General features: G+C 39.4%; 1 protein-coding gene across 1 annotated transcript in view; it reads left to right on the top strand.

Moving 5' to 3' along the window:
* Window positions 1–20852, top strand: part of LOC126263654 (unconventional myosin-Ie-like) — a 390931-nt gene that overhangs the window by 20406 nt on the left and 349673 nt on the right. The window contains exons 4-5 of the mRNA XM_049960758.1: window positions 1811–1905; window positions 17418–17595. Of these exons, the coding sequence (XP_049816715.1) occupies window positions 1811–1905; window positions 17418–17595 (273 nt within the window). The remainder of the gene's footprint in view (window positions 1–1810; window positions 1906–17417; window positions 17596–20852) is intronic.

Raw genomic sequence — 20852 nt, 5'->3', positions numbered from 1 at the left:
TGGAGATGATCCTGAAAATTGTGCATATGAATTTTCAATAGCTACCTGTAAAATTTAAATCTAAAAATGTGTAGTGCATGCAATAGATAATGAGTGTAGAGAGTAGTTGTTGGGAAAAGTCGCACATTTCATATAATTTGCAGTGGAATAAAATTGTTTGTGATTTATGTGAACTGTTCATCCATCAGTTATTATTGCATGTTCCTGACAATCATCATTATAAATTTTACAAGTATTGTCATAGCTAATAAAAATTCACATGCACGAAGTTTCATGACTATATGCATGGGGTTAGGATTCTGTATGGGGCTAGGAGAAATTATTATTATTATTATTTTTTAAACATGTTGTATTAAAAAGATTTTTGTGTAAACTTGTTGCTTATGTAATTTGTGTCTATTTATTAGGTGAAATTACTATACTGTCTAGTCGCATTAATGTGACCACCTGTCAGAAGCCTGAATAACCAAATTTTGCAGTGTGAATTGCTGCAAGACTTGCAGGAAGAGTGTCAATGAGATTCAGGAAGGTAAAGACAGGGATGTGGAGCCATGCTGTCCAGTTTTGTGCCCAGCTGCACTAGGTTTTGCAGTTGAGGATCCATGGTGCAAATAACCCGACTGAGATGGTCCCTCAGATTATTGATTTGAGTTTAGTGGCCACGGAAGAATGGTAAACTCATCCTGGTACACTTCGAACTGTGTACACATGCTATGAACTGCGTAACATATTGCTTTGTCCTGCTGGTAGATGTCATTGTGCCGAGGAAAAACAAGCTGCATGTAGAGGCGCTCATTGTCCCCAAGGACAGGTGAGTACTTGTGTTGATCCATTGTGCCTTCCAGAATGACGAGATCATATAGGGAATATCACGAAAGTCATGATTCATCTAAAAAGGCCACCTGTCACCACTCAGTGGATGTCCAGTTGCAGCATTGGTCTGGAAATTCCAGCCTTCATCGCTGATGAACAGCAGTCAGCAAGAGTACATGAACCATGTGCCTGCTCCAGAGTCCCATACACAGCAATGTTTAGTAAACGGTCATTGAGGAGACACTGTTGGTAGCCCTTTGGTTCATCTGGCTGGTCAGTAGCTCAACAGTTGCATGTCTGTTCGCCCATACACATCTCCGTAACCGTAGTTCACCCCTCTCATCTATGGCCCATGGTGCACCACTGTTGCCTTAGAACAGCTTTGGATAGCTCTATTTTGCCACACATGTTAGAACCACAGCAGCATGCAAACAGTTTGCAAACTTACCTGTTCCTGAAATTCTTCCACCCTTGGTCCAGAAACCAATGATCATGCACTTTTGGATGCTAGGTAAATCACTCAGTTACCACATTATGACAGTGACTACACAGTTCCACGTGTCCCCAAACCTGCCTTACATACCCTCCACTGCTTGTGCTGCCATCTGCTGTCTGTGAGTGGTTATTTCATGTTGATGGCAAATATAGGCAGTGGTCGCATTAATGTGACTGAACTGTGTATGTTATCAACACTGCATTTGATTAAATTTTGGAAGAGATAAAACTTGCTGGTTTCATTATAGGAACTTTTCTGATAACGAATATGCAGTATAACTTCCTTCAGAGTTGGTTGTTTGAAAATGCAATGAAGCAGTTCAAGACAGAGATGTAGTTTTTTAAAATATATATTTATTTTTTATTTTCTATATATATTCTACTGACTTATTTTTCACCACAAATTACCTTCCTTGCATTATACTAACTGATAATGTTCTTACAAATGTTTCATGACTGTTCTCTGGGTAAATGAAAGGTAATTGTTATTTAATTTTTGCAGGCACCATATGAAAACCCGCCACATATCTATGCATTAGCTGATGAGATGTACAGAAACATGTTAATAGATAATGAAAATCAGTGTGTAATAATCAGGTATTTAATTTCCCATCTTTATCCTTTTCTTGTAATTCATTTTGCACCAGTAATTTCCAATAATAAATTACTGATATTCTTGATTGGGATGACTGAGTTTACAACAATGTAAACTGTAATATTTCTTTTAGATTTGTTGCACATGAGGAAAGGAGTTTGAAGTTTATGCAGAATTTGCTTTGACCATATTATTTGAACTGCAGCTCATATAGTTGGTAGAATATACTTTACAAAGAAAAGAGCTCTTCTAACATTAAGATTGATCCTTTTCATAACACACTGATGGGGAAAAAATCCCAACACAAAAAAATAATTAATGTAGAGTAATGAAGTTTCTGGAATACATTTGACTAAGTAAAATAGTTAAGTGGTTTAACATTTCAGGAATGTAAACACAAGAAAAGCCATTGAGAATCTGAAATGTTGGTACATTGATAACTGATGTAAGTGTCAGAATGTTGAATGCAAGCATGCAAAAGGTGTTGTACAGTTGCCAGATGTCAATTTGTGGTATAGAGTTCTGTGTCTGTTGAACTTTGTTGGGGCAGTTAATGCTGGTTGTGGATGACACCAGAGTTGTCATTTGATGGTGTCCCATATGTACTAGATTGTAGACAGGTGTGATAATAGAGCAGCCCAAGGCAACATGGCAGCACACCATAAAGCATGTTGGGTTACAACAGCGGTATGTGATTGAACATTATCCTGTTAAAAAAACACCACCTGGAATGCTGTTCATGAATGGGAGCATAACAAGTTGAATCACTTGACTGATATACAGATTTGCAGTCAGGATGTGAGGGATAACCATGAGAGTGCTCCTATTGTCATACAAAATCACACCCCAGTCCGTAACTCCAGGTGTAGGTCCAGTGGGTCTAGCACACAGACAGGTTGTGTGTAGGTCCTAACCAAAACATGGCCATCACTGGCACGAAGGCAGTCATCAGAAAACACAAAAGACCTCTTGTTGGCCCTCCAGTGAGCTCTCGCTTGACATAGATGAAATCGCAGATGGCCGTGGTCTGGGGTCTTGGAATGCACACTACAGGGTGTCTGTTTTAGAGCTATCCTCAAGGTGTCTGTTTCAGAGCTGTCCTTGAGGATCTGTTTTCCTTGATGTAAATGATTTACAACAGTTTGTTGTGTCACTGTGGTGCCAACTGCTGCTCAAATTGCTGCTACAGACACAGTACAATGCACCACAGCATGGAGCATGATAGTCTTTCCTCGTGGTAGTGCCATATGGCTGCCCAGAGTCCAGTCTTCTTGTGACCTTACATTCTCATGGCCACCACTGCAAGCAATCATGTACAGTGGCTACATTCCTGCCAGGTATTTGTGCAATATCACGGATTGAACATACAGCTTCTAATAGCCCTATTACACGACATCATTCAGACTCAGTGAGGTGTTGGTAATGATGTATTTGTCGCCTTAAAGGCTTTCTTGACTAATATCAACTCATCACATCCAGTCTCTAAGGTAACTTACACTCATAACGGTTAGTGTGTATTGGAAGAAAACAAATTTACATCCTCATAGTGATGCTACTAGTGCCACTCTTATGTGACTAGTGCAAAATTTGAATAGAAATTATCTTTAATGTGTAGAAATGCCCCTACCAACTTTCATTTATCTTGCACAACTCTTTTTTGATGTCAGGATTGTTTCAACTCAACTTTCAATATCTTACAGAACTGGGCTATCATACAGGGATTGTCTGCAGTTGTATTCTCAGTTCTTTTTCAGTGGGGTAGGGGTGGGAGGGGGAAGCAGGATGTTACAATGGTTCTCTTGTAGGTATTTTCTTTTTGTAACTAGCTGCTTAATGAAATAATATAAAGGCCAGCTCTTTATATCCTCCACAAACAGCTGTCTTGGGGCATCTTTGTTTCTTCATCTCTTAAAAGTGCACAATGAAAACCACTGCAAAAATGGCTATCACCCTATTTTCTCCTCTTCTTGATGTTTTATTAGATATAACTGTGCTCCTACTTTTGCAAACAGATTCATGAGAGTAACCACCAGAGTATAGTGTTTGTGCCGCACAGATATCAGAAGGCACATTTTAATGGTATGTGTTTTTCACCAAGTCAAGAGGCCTATAGGTGCTTAACAACTGATTTAACTTCTTATATTAGAAGGCAGTGAAATGAATGTTTCATGAGATTCTTCATAGCATCTGACGCTATACTTAAGGTATTAGGTAGATGATTTTAATGTGTTTTCTGGGTAGTTAGTTCTCACATATTTTGAGTGATCAATCAGTCAGTTTGCTGATGAATTATTTTAGGTATTGTGTTATTATTGTACATGTCATTTAACAATAGATTATACAGACTGGCTGTAGACTAAGTCTAGTATATTGTGTACTTCTGTTTGAAATAGTGAGTGAAAGCAAGTTGGAATGGAGCAGAGTGAGTTACATTTCTAGTATAATGCAACTTTCAACATTTTAAACCCTTCCATCTCACTATTTTAGTAAGGATGCTGGTGACCTTGGTGCTGACCAAACAACAACAACAACAACAACAACAACTACTACTACTACTACTACTACTACTACTACTACTACTACTACAAACAGCTCAAAATTCATGTTGCTTCAGGCTTTCCCAACAGACTAGTTACAGAAATGGTTCTCAGGCAAAATGTTGGATATCACTGTGAAATCCCCAAAATATTTCATCTGCGCACCTGACTAATATCGTAAGTTGCGACGAACACACTGCAGAGTTACAGTTGGAGTGTCCTATTTATAGCAGTCTAAACTGGAAATTTGCAGGTGTGAAGTCACCAAATTTGGTGGCCAGTATTGAAAATTTCCTGATAGAAAATGGGAAGGACATCTATGCCACCTGTGGATGATGAACCAAGGACTTGTGTGTATGTGCAGTGGCTGTCATTCCTGTAACCTGCCATCGGCTGTCCCAGATGTTTGCAAGCTCCAGAAATCTTTTGAACAGATACTGGATTCCAACATAGCACACCATAATATCCACTGCTGGCAATATTAAAGTCACAGTGGCCACTAAGGGAAACTATTGGTCATACGAGAGAAGATGCGTCAGTGGTGACGTAAATATACAGATGAAAATGATGAGACTTTTGACTCATCAGGATGGATGTGAACTTCAGCATGTGGATTCCAAAGAGGGTACTGTCATGACCAGTGGTAGCACACAATAGAAACAGCAGCATTTGTGTGCACACCAAAGTCCTTGGTTCATCACCCAACAGATGTTTTAACTGTCCTCCCTGCTACTGATAGGAAATCTTTGATATTAGCCACCAGATATAGGACATTTGCATCTGTGCATTTCCTATTTAGACTGGCATAAATAAGAGGCATCTGTCATAGCTCAGTTTGTTGCAACTGAAGATGTCAGTCAGTTGCGTCAGTGAAATATTGAGGGGATTTCATGATGACATCTGACATCATGCGCGAGAACCATTTCTGCAACTCCACATTCATTGGTGTACTGTCCCAAGGTATTTATATGCCCATCACAAACACTCTGATAAAGAACTATTTTCTTACCTTCTTATTTTTGTAGAGTCCAAGTTTCTGCTTCATAGCTTGTAGTATTCCATTTGCAACTTTTGACAAGATACTTCTCTGATGGGTGGTATACAACCTTAACTTTTAGCAGACTTTTCTTTATATTAAAAATCTTTCTTTTCATGTGTTGTAGAACATATTTATGTTTTACAGTGTACAGTACAGCTGATAATGTTATTTAAATAATGAAAGTCCTTCACCCTTTTGAGAGCATTTCTTCATTAAGTCTGCTGATGGTACCTTCCTCGCCATTCTTGAAGATTTCTTTACCATGTCCTTAGTGTTACTGATTTTCATATTGTATTTCATCATATAGCATGCTCATAATTCCTTAACACTTCAAAGTCCACTTTCAGATTTGAGAAAGCCTTACATACAGTGTCGCAGTTGATGTGATAAAATGAAGTTCAGAAAAACTTTCTTAAACTTCTGTTTACATTGTAAAAGCACACTAATGTTTGTGAAAATTGTGACATGAAGAAAGAATAGTCTGAAAGAATCCAATCTTGAAGGATGTTTAAAGCAGAGGACCACCAGTAAGTGATAGAAATTTGCAAAATGGATGGTGTACTATGAAGCCCAGAAGCAATCTCCCACGTAGCAAAAAGGCTCAGTCTGATGCCAAGCACATTCATTGCAAAGTTGCCAAATAAAGATGAAATGTGAATGCAAGTGTTTAATGCAACAGAAGTTGATGTTAGTGCCGAGCTGGGAAATGTTTGTACAAAATGCAAGATTGGTAATGCAACTTTTGAAGGCCACACTAACAGGTGTGGGCAAGTGATGTCAGCGGTCTTCACCATAGCTAGTCGACAGAGCAGAATGTTATAAAAAGTCAGGAGGTGGCAAGGAACAGAGTTACTGGTTGGTTTTTCCCCATAGTAATGAGTAGACAACAGTTGGCATAAGGTTTTGGCTGCCTTGTGGTCATACAAGGCATGCATTCAGTAGTCATCTGCTAAAAACATAGTCATGGAAACTATTTGCACTACATTCGCCCTACATAGTCCAAAAGACAGAGACAGTATAGTGATATAAGCCACTTAATTGTACAATAAAAATTATAAAAGTTACAGTGTTTCTAATCTGACAGACAATAACCAGTAAGTTATTTAAGATCAACAGCAGCTAAACACATGATGCTACAGAGTCATGCATTTTCTTAAATTGAAAATCTCAACAAAAGTTATCAGACAATGGAAAGTCCATGATGGAATGTAACAATATTATGAAAAGGATAGTTGCTACTCACTGTGTAGCAGAGATGCTGAGTTGCCGATAGGCACAACAAAAAGACTGTCAGAAAGTGAGCTTTTGTCAAACAAGCCCTTTGTCAAAAATAGACAAAAAACCTGCGCACGCCCGCGCACACACACACACACACACACACACACACACACACACACACACACAATGGTGTCTGGCATCAGCAGCTAGAGACTGTGGTCATGTGTGTGAGAGTTGCATTTGTGTGTGTGTGTGTGTGTGTGTGTGTGTGTGTGTGTGTGTGTGTGTGTGTGTAGTGGACTGTTAAGGCAGCCAGTCCACAGTGAAGTAGCCGAAAGGGCACGCGTAAACTCACGCCGTCTTGCGTTAAGTCTGGAACAGGATTCGTAATGAATGTGATAAAGAAAAGAACGTAGCTACTAGAACACTTAACTTTTATATCGCCCTTTGGTATACAGCAATCTTGATGATACAAGTGAGACTATCTTGAGATACATGCAATGGTACAAATGGTTAATGGCGCCTTGCTAGGTTGTAGCCATTAACTTAGCTGAAGGCTATTCTAACTGTCTCTCGGCAAATGAAAGAAAGGCTTCGTACGTGTAGTCGCTAGCAATGTCGTCCGTACAACTGGGGCGAGTGCTAGTCAGTCTCTCGAGACCTGCCGTGTGGTGGCGCTCGATCTGCGATCACTCAGTGGCGACACGCGGGTCCGACATGTACTAATGGACCGCGGCCGATTTAAGCTACCACCTAGCAAGTGTGGTGTCTGGCGGTGACACCACATTGTGTGTGTGTGTGTGTGTGTGTGTGTGTGTGTGTGTGTGTGTGTGTGTGTGCCTGAGATGGTACGATTAGGCTATGTAAGCTGATTAACATGATAGTGGACTTAGTAGACAGTAAAACCTGTATAAAGCAACCAGTATGACTTACCCTATCCGTACTCTGACCCCGTGACATCATTATGTTGTAATGTAGTATAATTTAGTTTGGTAAAATTGATATTCTGTTATACATTCATCTAATTAATTGATGACTGGTACAAAATGATACAAAAGGCAAGCAAGTGAATGGTTCCGCCAGATACCTTATTGAAAGAAGACAGTAGAATGTACCATGTAATGTAATTTAAAGATAGGTTTTTATTGTTTTATGCAGACCAATGTTAATAAGACTGATGTGTATTCGCATTTTATTAAAACGAGTTAGTGTTATTGTATTAGTGAATACAGCATATATACATCTTAAATGTATGTCTAATATAATTTGAATGCTGGGGATTATTAAGAAGCTTTATACACCCTAGGAGTGACAGTATACTAGGGCTGACACCCAACGAGCTGGTGCAGTCGCTCGTATGCAGTCATAGGCAGCGGAACTGTATCACTTTGTTTTAAAGATGTAGATTCAGAGTTCGAGTTTTAGTATGTGACACTACTATAGTGACAGAATATTTTTGCCATGAAATTTATATATTGATCAGGGATCAGCTGATGCACGTTTGAATGCAGTCTTAAACTGTTGCTCCGAATGATATGAATTCTACTTTTAATATGGTTATTTGTTTACTTTACATTCTGAAGCTTCAGTAATTTTCATCAAGTTGAAGCTAGTGAACTAGTGATTGTCAGATTGTACTCAGTACTAGAATATACTGGTGCAGAGAAGCTTATGTTTTGTGAAAGTCTGTCATTCATCAATGTTAATATTTGGTGAAATAAACTGTTTACGATGAATTGTTTTTATTACATTATGCTGATTTATTGAAATATTATTGAACTTCTGTATGAACTTACAGCAAGACATCATGACAGGGTACCATGTGTGGTTACAACAGCTGGACAGTAAGCCACTAAGTCTATGCTCCCCCTCCCCTCCCCTTCCCTCTCTCCCCTTCCCCCAGCCACAAAATAATGAAGCCAAATGACATTTTATCAGGGCCGTGAATTCACAAATGCCTGTTTGTCTTGTCAGTATAGAGTAGAGGATACTGGCAAATGAATTTGTCATATTCTGCTGGTTCGACTGGTGCCACACATGCCATTGTGTATCAGCTGTTGTCAAGGAACCACACACACCATACTACAGTGGACAAATGAACACAGGTAGCCACATACAAGGTGCCAAAATGTAGCATCCTCTCATTGGTCTCACTTCATATTGAGCTGCAGTGGTGGCTGGAAACATGTATTATGCTACATTGGTGACAACAGCGATCTTTATCAACATTTCAAAGTGCCTAATGTGATGGTTTGGATGTCCATGGTTGCAGCATGCTACTGCTGCATATTGAGAACAGTAATCCCTACACTGAGGAGGCTTCAGAGCCCAAGGTGCTATTCTGTCTTCTAGCAACTGCACATACCATATTTCAGTGCGGCAATGCTTAACCTCATAACATGAGAAATTTTTGAACCTTCTTCGAAGAACAGTGGATGCCATTGCTTCCTGCCTGCGATTTGCAGTAATCTTGATGCAGCTTTGGAAACACTACAGTATAGTGGGTTCAGAAGACATATTCATTCATAAATGTTGCCTCCTTTCCATAGAACGAAATAATTCCTATTGAAGAATTTGTCCCCCCCCCCTCCCCGCCCTCTTTGACATTGGAGAGTCCTTTGCTGACATAAATACACTGCCTGGCCAAAAAAAAAAAAAAAAAAAAAAAAAAGCGAAGCACATTGAAGGGGAGGAGGGAACAAAATGAAACCACTGGACTCGCATTCGGAAGGCCGACGGTTCAATCCCGCGTCCAGCCATCCTGATTTAGGTTTTCCGTGATTTCCCTAAATCGCTCCAGGCAAATGCCGGGATGGTTACTTTGAAAGGGCATGGCCGACTTCCTTCCCCATCCTTCCCTAATCCTATGAGACTGTTAACCTCGTTGTTTGGTCTCTTCCCCCAAACAACCAACCAACCAACCAACAAAATGAAATGTCATGGGTGAAGAGGATATGTGATACTTTTTCACGAATTAAAAATTGAAGTCAAATTTATAACGAACTTAGCAGTGTGAGCCCACTGATCAGTATGACGTGTCATCTACTCTGAGCTGGATGCATGCACTGATTTGATTGGGAAGGGTGTCATAAAGCCAGTGTATCCTCTCCTAGGGCAAGGTGGCTGATAATTGTTGTAACTGGTCCTGGATAACCCAAATACTGGCATTGGAAGGAAGTTGAAATTTGAGCTGGTCCGTTGCACATTCTGTGGGAGACAGATCTGGGGATCTTGCTTGCCATGGGAGTACCTCAACATATGCAGACAATTCATAGAGACAGGTGTCGTGTGGTTGAGCATTTTATTGTTGAAAAATGGCACCACAATTCTGTTGCATGATAGTTAACACATTATGACACGGGACACCCATGACATACCATTGTGCCATCATAATTCCCTCAATCACTATCAGTCTTTAGCTGAATCATACCTGATAACTCCCTCTCATCATGAGGCCAGTTGTTACATCGCCTGCCTCTCCAAACCTTTGGGAGATCACCGTATATACTGATGCTGGTCATCTGGGTTACTGGAGGACCACAATTCATTGCTGAATGCAATATGATGGCATCCATCCGCAGTCCAAGTGACTTAGTCACAACACCACTTCAAATGCGTCTGTTTGCGTTGTAGTGTTAAAGGCAACCTATGACATGGTAATTTCCTAGTCCAGCTGCAGCTAGTCTCCAACAAGTGCTACGGGCTGAAACACAATGTTGCAGGGAGTCCATTACTTTTTCGTGGATGGCAGGCTCAGTTGTGAATGGGGATTATGATGTGCTTGGTGCATAATACAGTGGTCCTCCTTGTGGTGGTCAGACACAGTTGACTGGAACCTTGATACTCTGGTGGTTGTTCAACCTGTCAGAAAAAAATTGCAGTTCTTATGATTTATATACCGGCAACAGTGTGTAAGTGTATGAAATTACATTGATGTCCGACCATGCCTTCTGAAGGCTTCACTTTTTTGCCAGGCAGTGTATACATGGTCTCTCGCCTAACTCTGCCACCTCAAATATCTCTGGAACAACAATAGATATCCAAAAATGGTTTTCACCATCATAAACATATGGCAAGGGCTTAGGAAACCAAATAAAATGCGAAATTTTAAAACGTAAACAAATACTATTGTATTGTATTTTTAAATGGACACCCCCTATTATTTCATACGCAACCAGTAGCATGAAAAATCACAAAAATAATGGCATTAGTTGCATTGCAATATGTTAATTACTTCCTGAGAAATTGGGAAGCGAAGTTGACGCTTGAAATAAATGAAGCGCACAGCTAGCGCACATCCTGAGACTCAAGCACGCATCTCACGCTGCCTGTGTCAGAGGCTCACACAATGGGAAGGTATGCACAATCCACAAAAATAAACAAGTAACATGTCCAACACAAAGTTAAGTTTTTCAAATTGTAAATGTGTGTTTATCCTAGCGAAATGACAACTAGAGCTACAATTAGAGATAATACACTTGAATTCACTTTACTGAACACATTTACTAGTGCCCTGTCGCCCACAGAAACTGTACGCTTGTGCATTACATCCAGCATAGAAAATACATCCACATCTTGACCAATGAAACTGTGTCACACCAACATATGTTTGAAGTGCCCTCCGTTTGCATCAGTATACTTTTGCAGACGGGTAACGAGAGAGTGTTGCACAGATTGTAGAGTTTCTACAGATATTGCCACACACGCCATAGTAATACGATGTTGCATATCCTCTACTGTCGTTGGGTGTTCTTGATTCACTCTCTCTCTCTCTCTCTCTCTGTCTCTCTCACTGCACCCCAGAGAAAGAAGTCTAATGGCATCAAGTCGGGGGGGGGGGGGGGGGGGACTGTGCTGGCCATCTGGCCATCGCACAGTACCTCCCTGCCCCATCCACCTATTAGGAAATGTCGCATCTAGAACGTCTCTGGCAACTTTTGCATTGTGTGTGGGACATCCATCATGAGATGAGTTTCCAATCCTAGATACTCAATGAAGAGCACTAGTGTGTGTTGAAGAAATATGCATATCACTGTCCATTCAATGTTTCCCGGTAAAAATAAGTACCTACAATACAGTTAGCAGTGATACCGCACCAAATATTGACACTCCACTGTCGTTGATGAGCAACGTGGCGAATCCAGTGTTGATTTTGCATGGACCAGTAGTGCATGTTTCGCAGATTCACATTACCATGATTTGTAAATGAAGCCTCGTCTGTAAACAACATATTGCTTAGGAATACTGGATTACCTTGCAACTGCTGAAGTGCAAAATGACAGAATGCAGTGCGGGATTCAAAGTCATTGCCATACAGTTCTTGGTGCAGTGCAACACGGAGCGGATGAAACCGATGCCGATGCAATATTCTGCACACACTACTGTGGTTTATTCCTACCCCTTGTGCAGTTTCTCATACACCCACCTGAGGATTGTGCATTACAGCAGCCAGAACAGCAATTTCGTTTCCATTGCTGGTTCAAGTAAGGTACAGCTCAAGAATGTGCTAAACTATCCCCATTTAGGACTGCCATCAATGAAATAGGGGCCAATGATGTGTTGTCATACAATTCCATGCTATACATTAACACTCCACTGATGTAGTATGTCAGTCACATCATGATTACTGGCAGCGTGAGGTGCACACTTGAATCTCAGGACGTGCGCTAGCTATGCACTTCATTTATTTCAAGCATCAACTTTGCTTCGCAATTTCTTGGGATGTAATTGATGTATTGCGAAACAATCAATGCTATTATTTTTGTGGTTTTTCATACTATTGATTGCATGCATTCTGAGACTGGAGAATATAAAAGTGTGCATTCTTGATAGGACATATCACTGTAGTTTTCATACATACTTAGTGGTATGATTTACATACTTTAAGAATGCCACCAGGTTTACCATGTATGTTTATTTATATTTCTTATTTAACTAGCATTCATGTCTGTTTCAAGCCTTTAAGAAAGATGAGTTTTCTAATTGTTGTTATTTGCCTGAACTGATGATTAATATCTGGCTTCAAAATCAGCACATTCAGAAATATTAACTTTGTGATGTTATCTGATGGGTTTCTGATTGGTCAGACATATGCAGATTTTGCATTATGAAGTTCAGATAAGCTTGATTTCCCCAGTGTGAAGATCTTTTCCTCCATGTTGTAAGAATAATGACAGTACTAGACAAATGCTTCCATTGTTTACTTTCCTTATTATGCAACATAACAACTATAGTGTGTAAATCTACATGCACGCTCTGCAAACTGCTGTGAAATTCAAAGCAGAAAGTTCTTGGTATGGTACCATATGTTGTGATTTCTTCCCATTCCAACCCCATATGGAGTACATGATGAGTGACTGCCTAAATGCATTTGTGAGCACTGTATTCCTGTCTTCACATTCCCTATAGGTGCGACACACAGAGAGCTAATGAATATCTGTAGGCTCTTCACTTAATACCAGTTCTTGAAATGTTGTGAATAGGCTTTTGTGGGATAACTGGCATCTATCATCAAGAGTCTACCAAGTCAAGTTCAAAACACTGCTCAGAATGATGTCAAATAGATGGCGTTTCACTCGTCTTAACATAAATGTGGTTGGCTGCAAATGACAGATAAATCACAATATGATAGCTATGGTTTGAGCTGCACATTACACAATCAGTACTGTTCAATGTGCAAGATTGCACAAGTTCAGCAGTCAACAGTTGTGACACTGTTGGTTAGGTAGACTCATTCACCACAGCACAGCAAGGTTGTACCACATGGGAAAAATCAGTTTTTAAGTGTCCTGAGGCCAAAAATTGCATAAAAAGCAAAATGCCATCAGTGTTTAATTGTCCTGAGGCCAAAAACCATACAAAAAACAAAGTGACATTGGTTTGTGATTTTGATGAGACTGGTGCAAGATATGTTCAGTATGCTGTCCACTGTTTCCTGCCACAAGTTGAAATTGAGAAACAGCACATTCCACAACAGACTGAAGTGTCTTGTGGGTCACGTTCAGAATGTGTTGTTCAATGTGTGTGTTCAATTCAGCCACATTCATAATCAAAGCACTAAACACGTCTTTAAAATTACACCATATATACAAGTCTCAGGCATTAAGAGTGGGTGACTTGGATGATCAGACTGTAGAGAAATGACAGCTGATAATTCTAGCATTTCTGAAATGCCTACGCAGCAGCCATTTCACAGGCTGTGCAATGTGTGTAGGAGAGGCATTGTACATAAAAACGGTCCTACCCACATAGTCATGCTGTTGAAGGGTTGAAGTGACATCGGTACACAAAAGACTCTCATAGCATTTACCAATGATGGTAGAGGTACCAGGACCTGCAAGGTGCATATCGTGGAAAAAATATGGCCCTACAATAAATGATGCTGTCAACCTGCACTGCGCAGTCACCTCTGCATTATGAAATGTCATCACTTGATGTGTTTGTGGATTCTCCGATGCCCATATTCTATAGTTCTACATTTGACATGTCCTTGCAGACGGAAATGGGCTTCATCTGTCCACAGAATGTTTCATGGCCATTGTCCACTACCATGCGAGCAAGAAATACCGGATTGAACATTTGTCTTGCTGGCAGTTCAGCTGGGAGCAACTCCTGAACATGGGTGATTTTATATGGATAGCAATCTAGGATGTTTTGTAAGATTTTATGCACCATGATCGCAGGCATGTACAATTTTCAGGCAATTCTCCGTGCACTGCATGCCTGCACTTCACTACTCGACCCCACCTGCAATGCTGTGGCCGCATCTTTGACAGATGCCGAATCAACTGGTTTTCTCTCTGTTCCCCATCGCTCTTCAAAAGAATGTGTCTTTTTGAATTTTGTAATCTTTGTCTCCAGATCCTTAGCAGATATTGGACCAGTGCCTTTTTTTCGTACATTTGAGTGTCGTGGACTTCTGCTGGGCTACTGGTGCACAGTCACCAATTTGGAACAGAACTTTACCAGCAGCACATGATCCTTCATGGAGACAGTCATGTTGGGCATCTCAAATGCAAACTGAGGAGCAGGCACATGTATGGATCTGTTGGTTTTTCCTGTGACGTTTCCACCTGCGTGAATAATACGCTGTACAAATTTGACTTCATTCCAAGCGGTGGTTCTCTTTCTACAGTGTCTCGAAATTGGAACTTTAATTATGGATACCTTGTATTTATGTTCAATTTCGCCTGTTAGTTCTAGTTGAGCAGTATTCTAAGATGGGATGAACAAGTGATTTGTATCCAGTTTCCTTTGTAGACAGACTCAATTCCCCAGTGTCCTGCCAATGACCTTGCCACCTTCCGTACCTATAACTGAGCATATGTGAACATTCCCCTTCATATTCCAACAAATTATTGCACCCAAATATTTGTATGAGTTGACTGATTCTAATTGTGATTCATTGATATTGTAGTCACTCAGTACCACAGCTTTTGTGAACTGCACAATTTTGCATTTTCATATGTTGAAATCAGCTACCAATCTTTGCACTACTATGGAATCTTATCAAGATGTGATAAGATATTTCAGCAGGTTTGGTGAGACAGTTCTTTATTATAGATAACTGCATTATTGTCAAAAGTCTGAGGTCATTGTTAATATTGTCTACCACATCGTTAATGTACAACATGAACAGCAATGGATGTAACACAGTTCCCTGTGGCATGCCTGAAGTTACTTCTGTTTCTGCTTCTGTTGATGACCCTCCATCCAAAATAACAGGCTGTGTCTTTTCTGCCAAGAAATTCTCATTCCAGTCATAAATTGTTTGGTACCCCATATGGCCGAACTTTCATTATTATTCAAAGTTAGTAAAATCATGAAATCAATGTGCAGAGTTCATAAAATAAATTTACTATTAAATCTATGCAGCATTACCGAATTACTGCAAGTTAATATTACTATTTGCACCCATCCTAATTGTCATCTGAATACAACAAAGATTCAGTGTTTACGTTTTTGTTATGTCAGGTGTCTGTGTTGGACTTTTGTTCAATCTATCATTGGGGTGGGGGAGTAATTTCTGACCTATTTTTAATATTTTCATCATCATCTCTCTGTATAACAATCCAATTCTATATAAGCAAACTTTGCAGTCCAAGTTTGACAATAACATTGCTGTGTCACTGTACCAGAATCCATCTCATCATTAATCTCTTCACCATTTTCTACATTTTGTTTGATACCTAATCACATAAATCTCTAGTTACAACACAATATCTACTGGTTAATTTGCCTTGGTCTTTGCCACATCCATTTGTCACTTATGCCTTTTCATATTTCCTTAAGTGGTGCCCTTACAATAGACATTCTGTGCACTTTATACTGCATCTTATCCCATGTGAGAGGTTAAGAGAAATACTAGTATGCATTGACAAAGAACTTCAATCCTAGAAAGGGATAAAATTTAAGAACATAGAGCAGATACATGTTTATAATCTATTTGTAATATGAAATTTGCTCTTACATTCATGTTATTTAATCAATAACATACTAACCTGACTGTAATGCTACAAATGTTTTTCTTTTATCCATTTCCATTAGATGTACTGCATCTGAGGACAATTTTAAAGAATTTCACTGATCATATAATGTTGCTGACAAAGTGTTGATAGTAGTAGCAGTAGTAGTAGTAGTAGTAGTAGTAGTAGTAGTTGTTGTTGTTTTGATGGTGATATCCTTTCATTTAGGCACTTAAAATGTGTGAAACTTCTACATCATATGGAAATTCACTTTTTTAAATTATTCACAAACAAGATTTGTGTTTTGGAAAGTCTTATTAAAATTACTTATTAGTTCATTCCACAAACCTTGCAGTTCCGTTTATTCAACCAGAGCTCCTAAAGTCACACTCAAATTGTCAGTCATTGCCAATGCAACACAACAAAATGTCAGGTCACTCACAGTGTTCAAATAGTACTCTGGACATATGTGCTGTATTATTGGGCACTGTTAGCAGCCCATTTGACTATTGCCAGCTGCATCAGGCTAAAATGTGTTTGGGCTGTGTTGGCAGCCTGCTTCCTATTGTTTGAAGTTAACCAGTGTCCTGCTGATGGGTTAACACTGTAGCACTACATAAAAAATGTCAAATAACAAGTAGTCCTAGCCAGGCTTTAGTTTCAGCATCCTTTCTGTTGCAGTAAAATGCAGCTTTTTGTATTTGACACACATGGCAGAATTTCCAGGACTTCTGTAATATTATTTTCAGTTGCAAGCAGAGTTTCATGCAAAGTAGGTAGTTTTTTTTGTATATGAGCAATGATTGTGTGTGTGGACAGGTATGTGTGCATTCATGGGTGGGTGCATGATGTGCATTCAGTTCCTGGGAAACAGTACTTTTCATCAAAATTTCACAGTAATATCACTTAGTTAAGGATCAGATCTGAATAAGTGAAAAATATATGTTATGTGGTTAAACCTTCAAACACTTTATGTCAAAAAGATTGTTAAAGTGTTACTGGCTGCTGTATATGATTAATTTAAATTCTGTAGTCACAGTAGACTTAATGCCAGAAAGCCAGCTTTGTAATTTTTTTCCACATATGATTATTTTCTTTACGTCCCACTTGAAACATTGGGATAATTGCTTATTTGGTATGTGATTTTGTGTTGTTGCAAAAAACAAATGTCAGTTAAGGTAAAGTAATAATGATATGATCACAACGCATTATTTGTGGAAGTGTGTTTGTAAGTAACTTTCAATTTCTTGTTCAAGTGGAGAATCTGGTGCTGGGAAGACCGTTGCTGCCAAGTACATTATGTCCTACATTGCCCGTGTATCAGGTGGTGGCCAGCGTGTGCAGCACATAAAAGATGTCATTCTTGAATCAAATCCCCTCCTTGAAGCCTTTGGCAATGCTAAAACTGTTCGCAATAACAACTCTAGTAGATTTGTAAGTATGAAAAACTGAACTTGGTCTTAGACTGTATGATAAATCTGACATGTATTTTTGAAAAGGGTAACAATGTTGACTGTGAAATGTCAAATACGATATATATTGAATTAATTGTTTCCAAGTAAGTGTGGATAAAAGTTGAAAATTTCTGAGAGACTCAAAAACCATAATATCCAACCAGAACTTCATCTTTGTATGGAGTAAATAGTAAAAATTTCATTGGTGGTATACTATTGGTTGATAGCATTTGACAGGAAAGATCAAGGCTGATGTTGTGCGAAATTCTGTACATTTCTGAATATGCCAGCAGGAATTACAGAGGACTCTCACAGTTAACAAAAGCAAGTAAAATACAGAGGGGGTCTAAATAATGTATCCACTGTTTAAAAGTTCATAACTTGCAAACTAATTGACGGAATTGTCGTTTTTGGTGAAAGTGAAGCTTAAAGTCCAACCTAAAGATATCACTGTAGGTGTTCGAAATGGTCACCATTAACATCCACACACAAACGATGCCACCTAACTGCAGCACGAACTACTGACTGCAACGTGTTCCGTTGGATATTTGCACATGAATGGACGATGGATTCTTGAAGTTCATCCAATGTGCATGGGTTTTGTCGATAAACGACATCCTTTAGTGTTCCCCACAGGTAAAAGTCCAGAGGAATTAGATCTGGGGAACGTGGTGGATACTCCACAGCACCTCTACAGCCTACCCATCTTCCTGGTAGATTTTCATCGAGATACGCCCTAACACGATTTTGGTAGTGGGCTGGGGCACCATCTTGTTGAAAGTAAACTCTTCCGTTTCCATACAAGTCTTGGACGGCAGGTAAAATGGATGTCTGAAGCTTCTGAAGGTACACCTCACTGGTAACTGTGCCTTCAAAGAAGAATGGCCCAATCAAGCCCTGGTAAGACAACCAACACCACACATTTACTCCTGGTAAATTCACGGCTTTATCTACATGGATGTTCAGATTTTCGGCGGCCCAGTAGATCCAATTGTGGCGATTTACTGTACCATTGAGTTTGAACTGTGCCTCATCAGACCACACAATCATCTCTGCAAACTCTTTATCTTGTGCACCATGTTAGTAAACCACTCACAGTACTCCATTCTACGATCTGGGTCGTCCTCATTCATTGCGTATAGCAATTGAGGGATGTAGCACTTCCACTTTGCTGTCTTCAAAATTCACCAAACACTTGAGCGACTCGCTCCAGTTTCACAGGCACACTGTCTCACAAACTTCTGTGATGAGCGAGTGAATTGTTGTAACACATGACGGGAGTTAGCTGGACTTGTTACTGTTACAAGTTGTCCAGATTGTTGTTTGTGTACATCTTTAACACAGCCTTTGGCTTCAAATTTGTCTCGAATGTGACAAATCATTAAACATGTCGATGGCTCTGTTTGATACTCATTTCGCCATTGTCATTGAACCTCATTAATGTTTTTGTACTTAAAATACCACTTCAAAACTGACTTTCTTTCATCAAATGTAAGCCTTGTGCCAGCCATGTTTACTTGAGTAACTAGGTGCAACTAAGAACAAAACACTGACTATCTGGCGACTGTCATCTGACAAAACAAAACAACGCAATACAATGCTTGTGTGGCGATTGCCAGAACCACAAACTATTACACTACCAAGGATGAGACAACTCTATCAATTACTTTGCCAGTTATGGACTTTTAAACAGTGGATACATTTTTTTGGGACCCCTCTGTATATGCAACAGTTCTGAAGGGAAAATTACCAGAAATATTGGAACAGTAGCTTGGAGAAGAACAGTGCAGATTTAGGAAGGGATATTAGTATTTAGATACCATATTTATAGTTGAACAATTAATATAGAAAATAAGTGAAGTTAATTGACCTCTTATCTCTAGGCAAACTTTAGATCTTGAAAAGATGTAAAAATGTAATCAAAATGTGTACTGTAGCAAATAATAGACAAGTAACAAGATCCAAATAATTTAATCAATCCATTAAAAAACTTACAACAATTTACACAAATAAAATGCAATTCCTCTGTTTTGGCAAGGGTATTACTAAGTATCTATAGCCAGACGACTTTTCAGGTATAGTGGTAATACATTGTACATACAAACCTTTCTCTTCAATTAGTCTGTGTATTCGTGAAAACAGTATCAAAATCCCTGCAATAGTTCCAGAGTTTAGCCTTCACAAACAGACATAAAAACACAGTTAGGGAACTCGAATTTAGTAATATGTATAGACACGGAAACCATGAAACTTATTCTGGGACTTGAACAAGGCTATGGTCTATCACCACTATTAGTTTAACCTATAGATGGAAAGAAATAAACCGCCTCTTGTAAAAATTGACAATAACAAACTGCTGTGAACTTTATACCATTATATTCCCTACTACCATGCTTGTTTTCTATGAGTAAGTAATGGAACCTGTTAATTTATGTTTTGCTGGTAAGACGATTTCTTTGAAGCTCGAAACTGTCTTGTCGATGACAACGATCATTTTACAGTGTGCAAATTATTTACTAAATAAAAACTTAAAAGGAAATTACTTCTGTGTATGAGGACTTACAGAAGCTGATAAATGGCAGCAAATCCCACTACTAGATCATAATGGGGGATTTTAATGCAGAAGTACAAAAAAAGTGACACCGGAAATAACATAAGCTAAATAGTAGTAGAATTTGTCAAACAACAATTTGTTCACATTCAGCTCACTTTTCTAGAAGAAAGATCTTCAACACATTCTTAGGGAAGATAACAAACAAAAATTATATTTGGCAAAGAATAAATAATAAACCTTTAAGTCTCCCCTGCTCCCACTCCCACTCCCTTCGGTGTTTTCCTTGAACTTGTTACCTTCAACTTAGCTTCACTCTCCAGTCCTAGGTCCCTTCCCAGTAACACAAACTGCTCGATGGAGGAAAGAACAGCTATACACAAGGTTCAGACAGACAGACCCTGCAGGCAAAGGCTTCACCAATGCTGTGATGATGAACCACAGTGGTTACATGACAGAAGGTATCTGCCAGATGTCTGATTCTTCCACCTAAAAGCCCTGCTGCAGGGATCCCACCCCAGAAGTCCAGCATAACTTCCAATCCTTACTCAGATCAGTAGGCCCACGTCAGAATCTCTTCTCCAGATCCAACTACCTCATTACACCAACTACCCTCCTAGCCGGCCGGTGTGGCTGAGCGGTTCTAGGCGCTTCAGTCTGGAACTGCGCGACTGCTACGGTCACAG

This window comes from Schistocerca nitens, chromosome 6, assembly GCF_023898315.1.
Source record: "Schistocerca nitens isolate TAMUIC-IGC-003100 chromosome 6, iqSchNite1.1, whole genome shotgun sequence".
Lineage (NCBI taxonomy): Eukaryota > Metazoa > Arthropoda > Insecta > Orthoptera > Acrididae > Schistocerca > Schistocerca nitens.
This window is presented reverse-complemented; position numbering and strand designations above follow the sequence as displayed.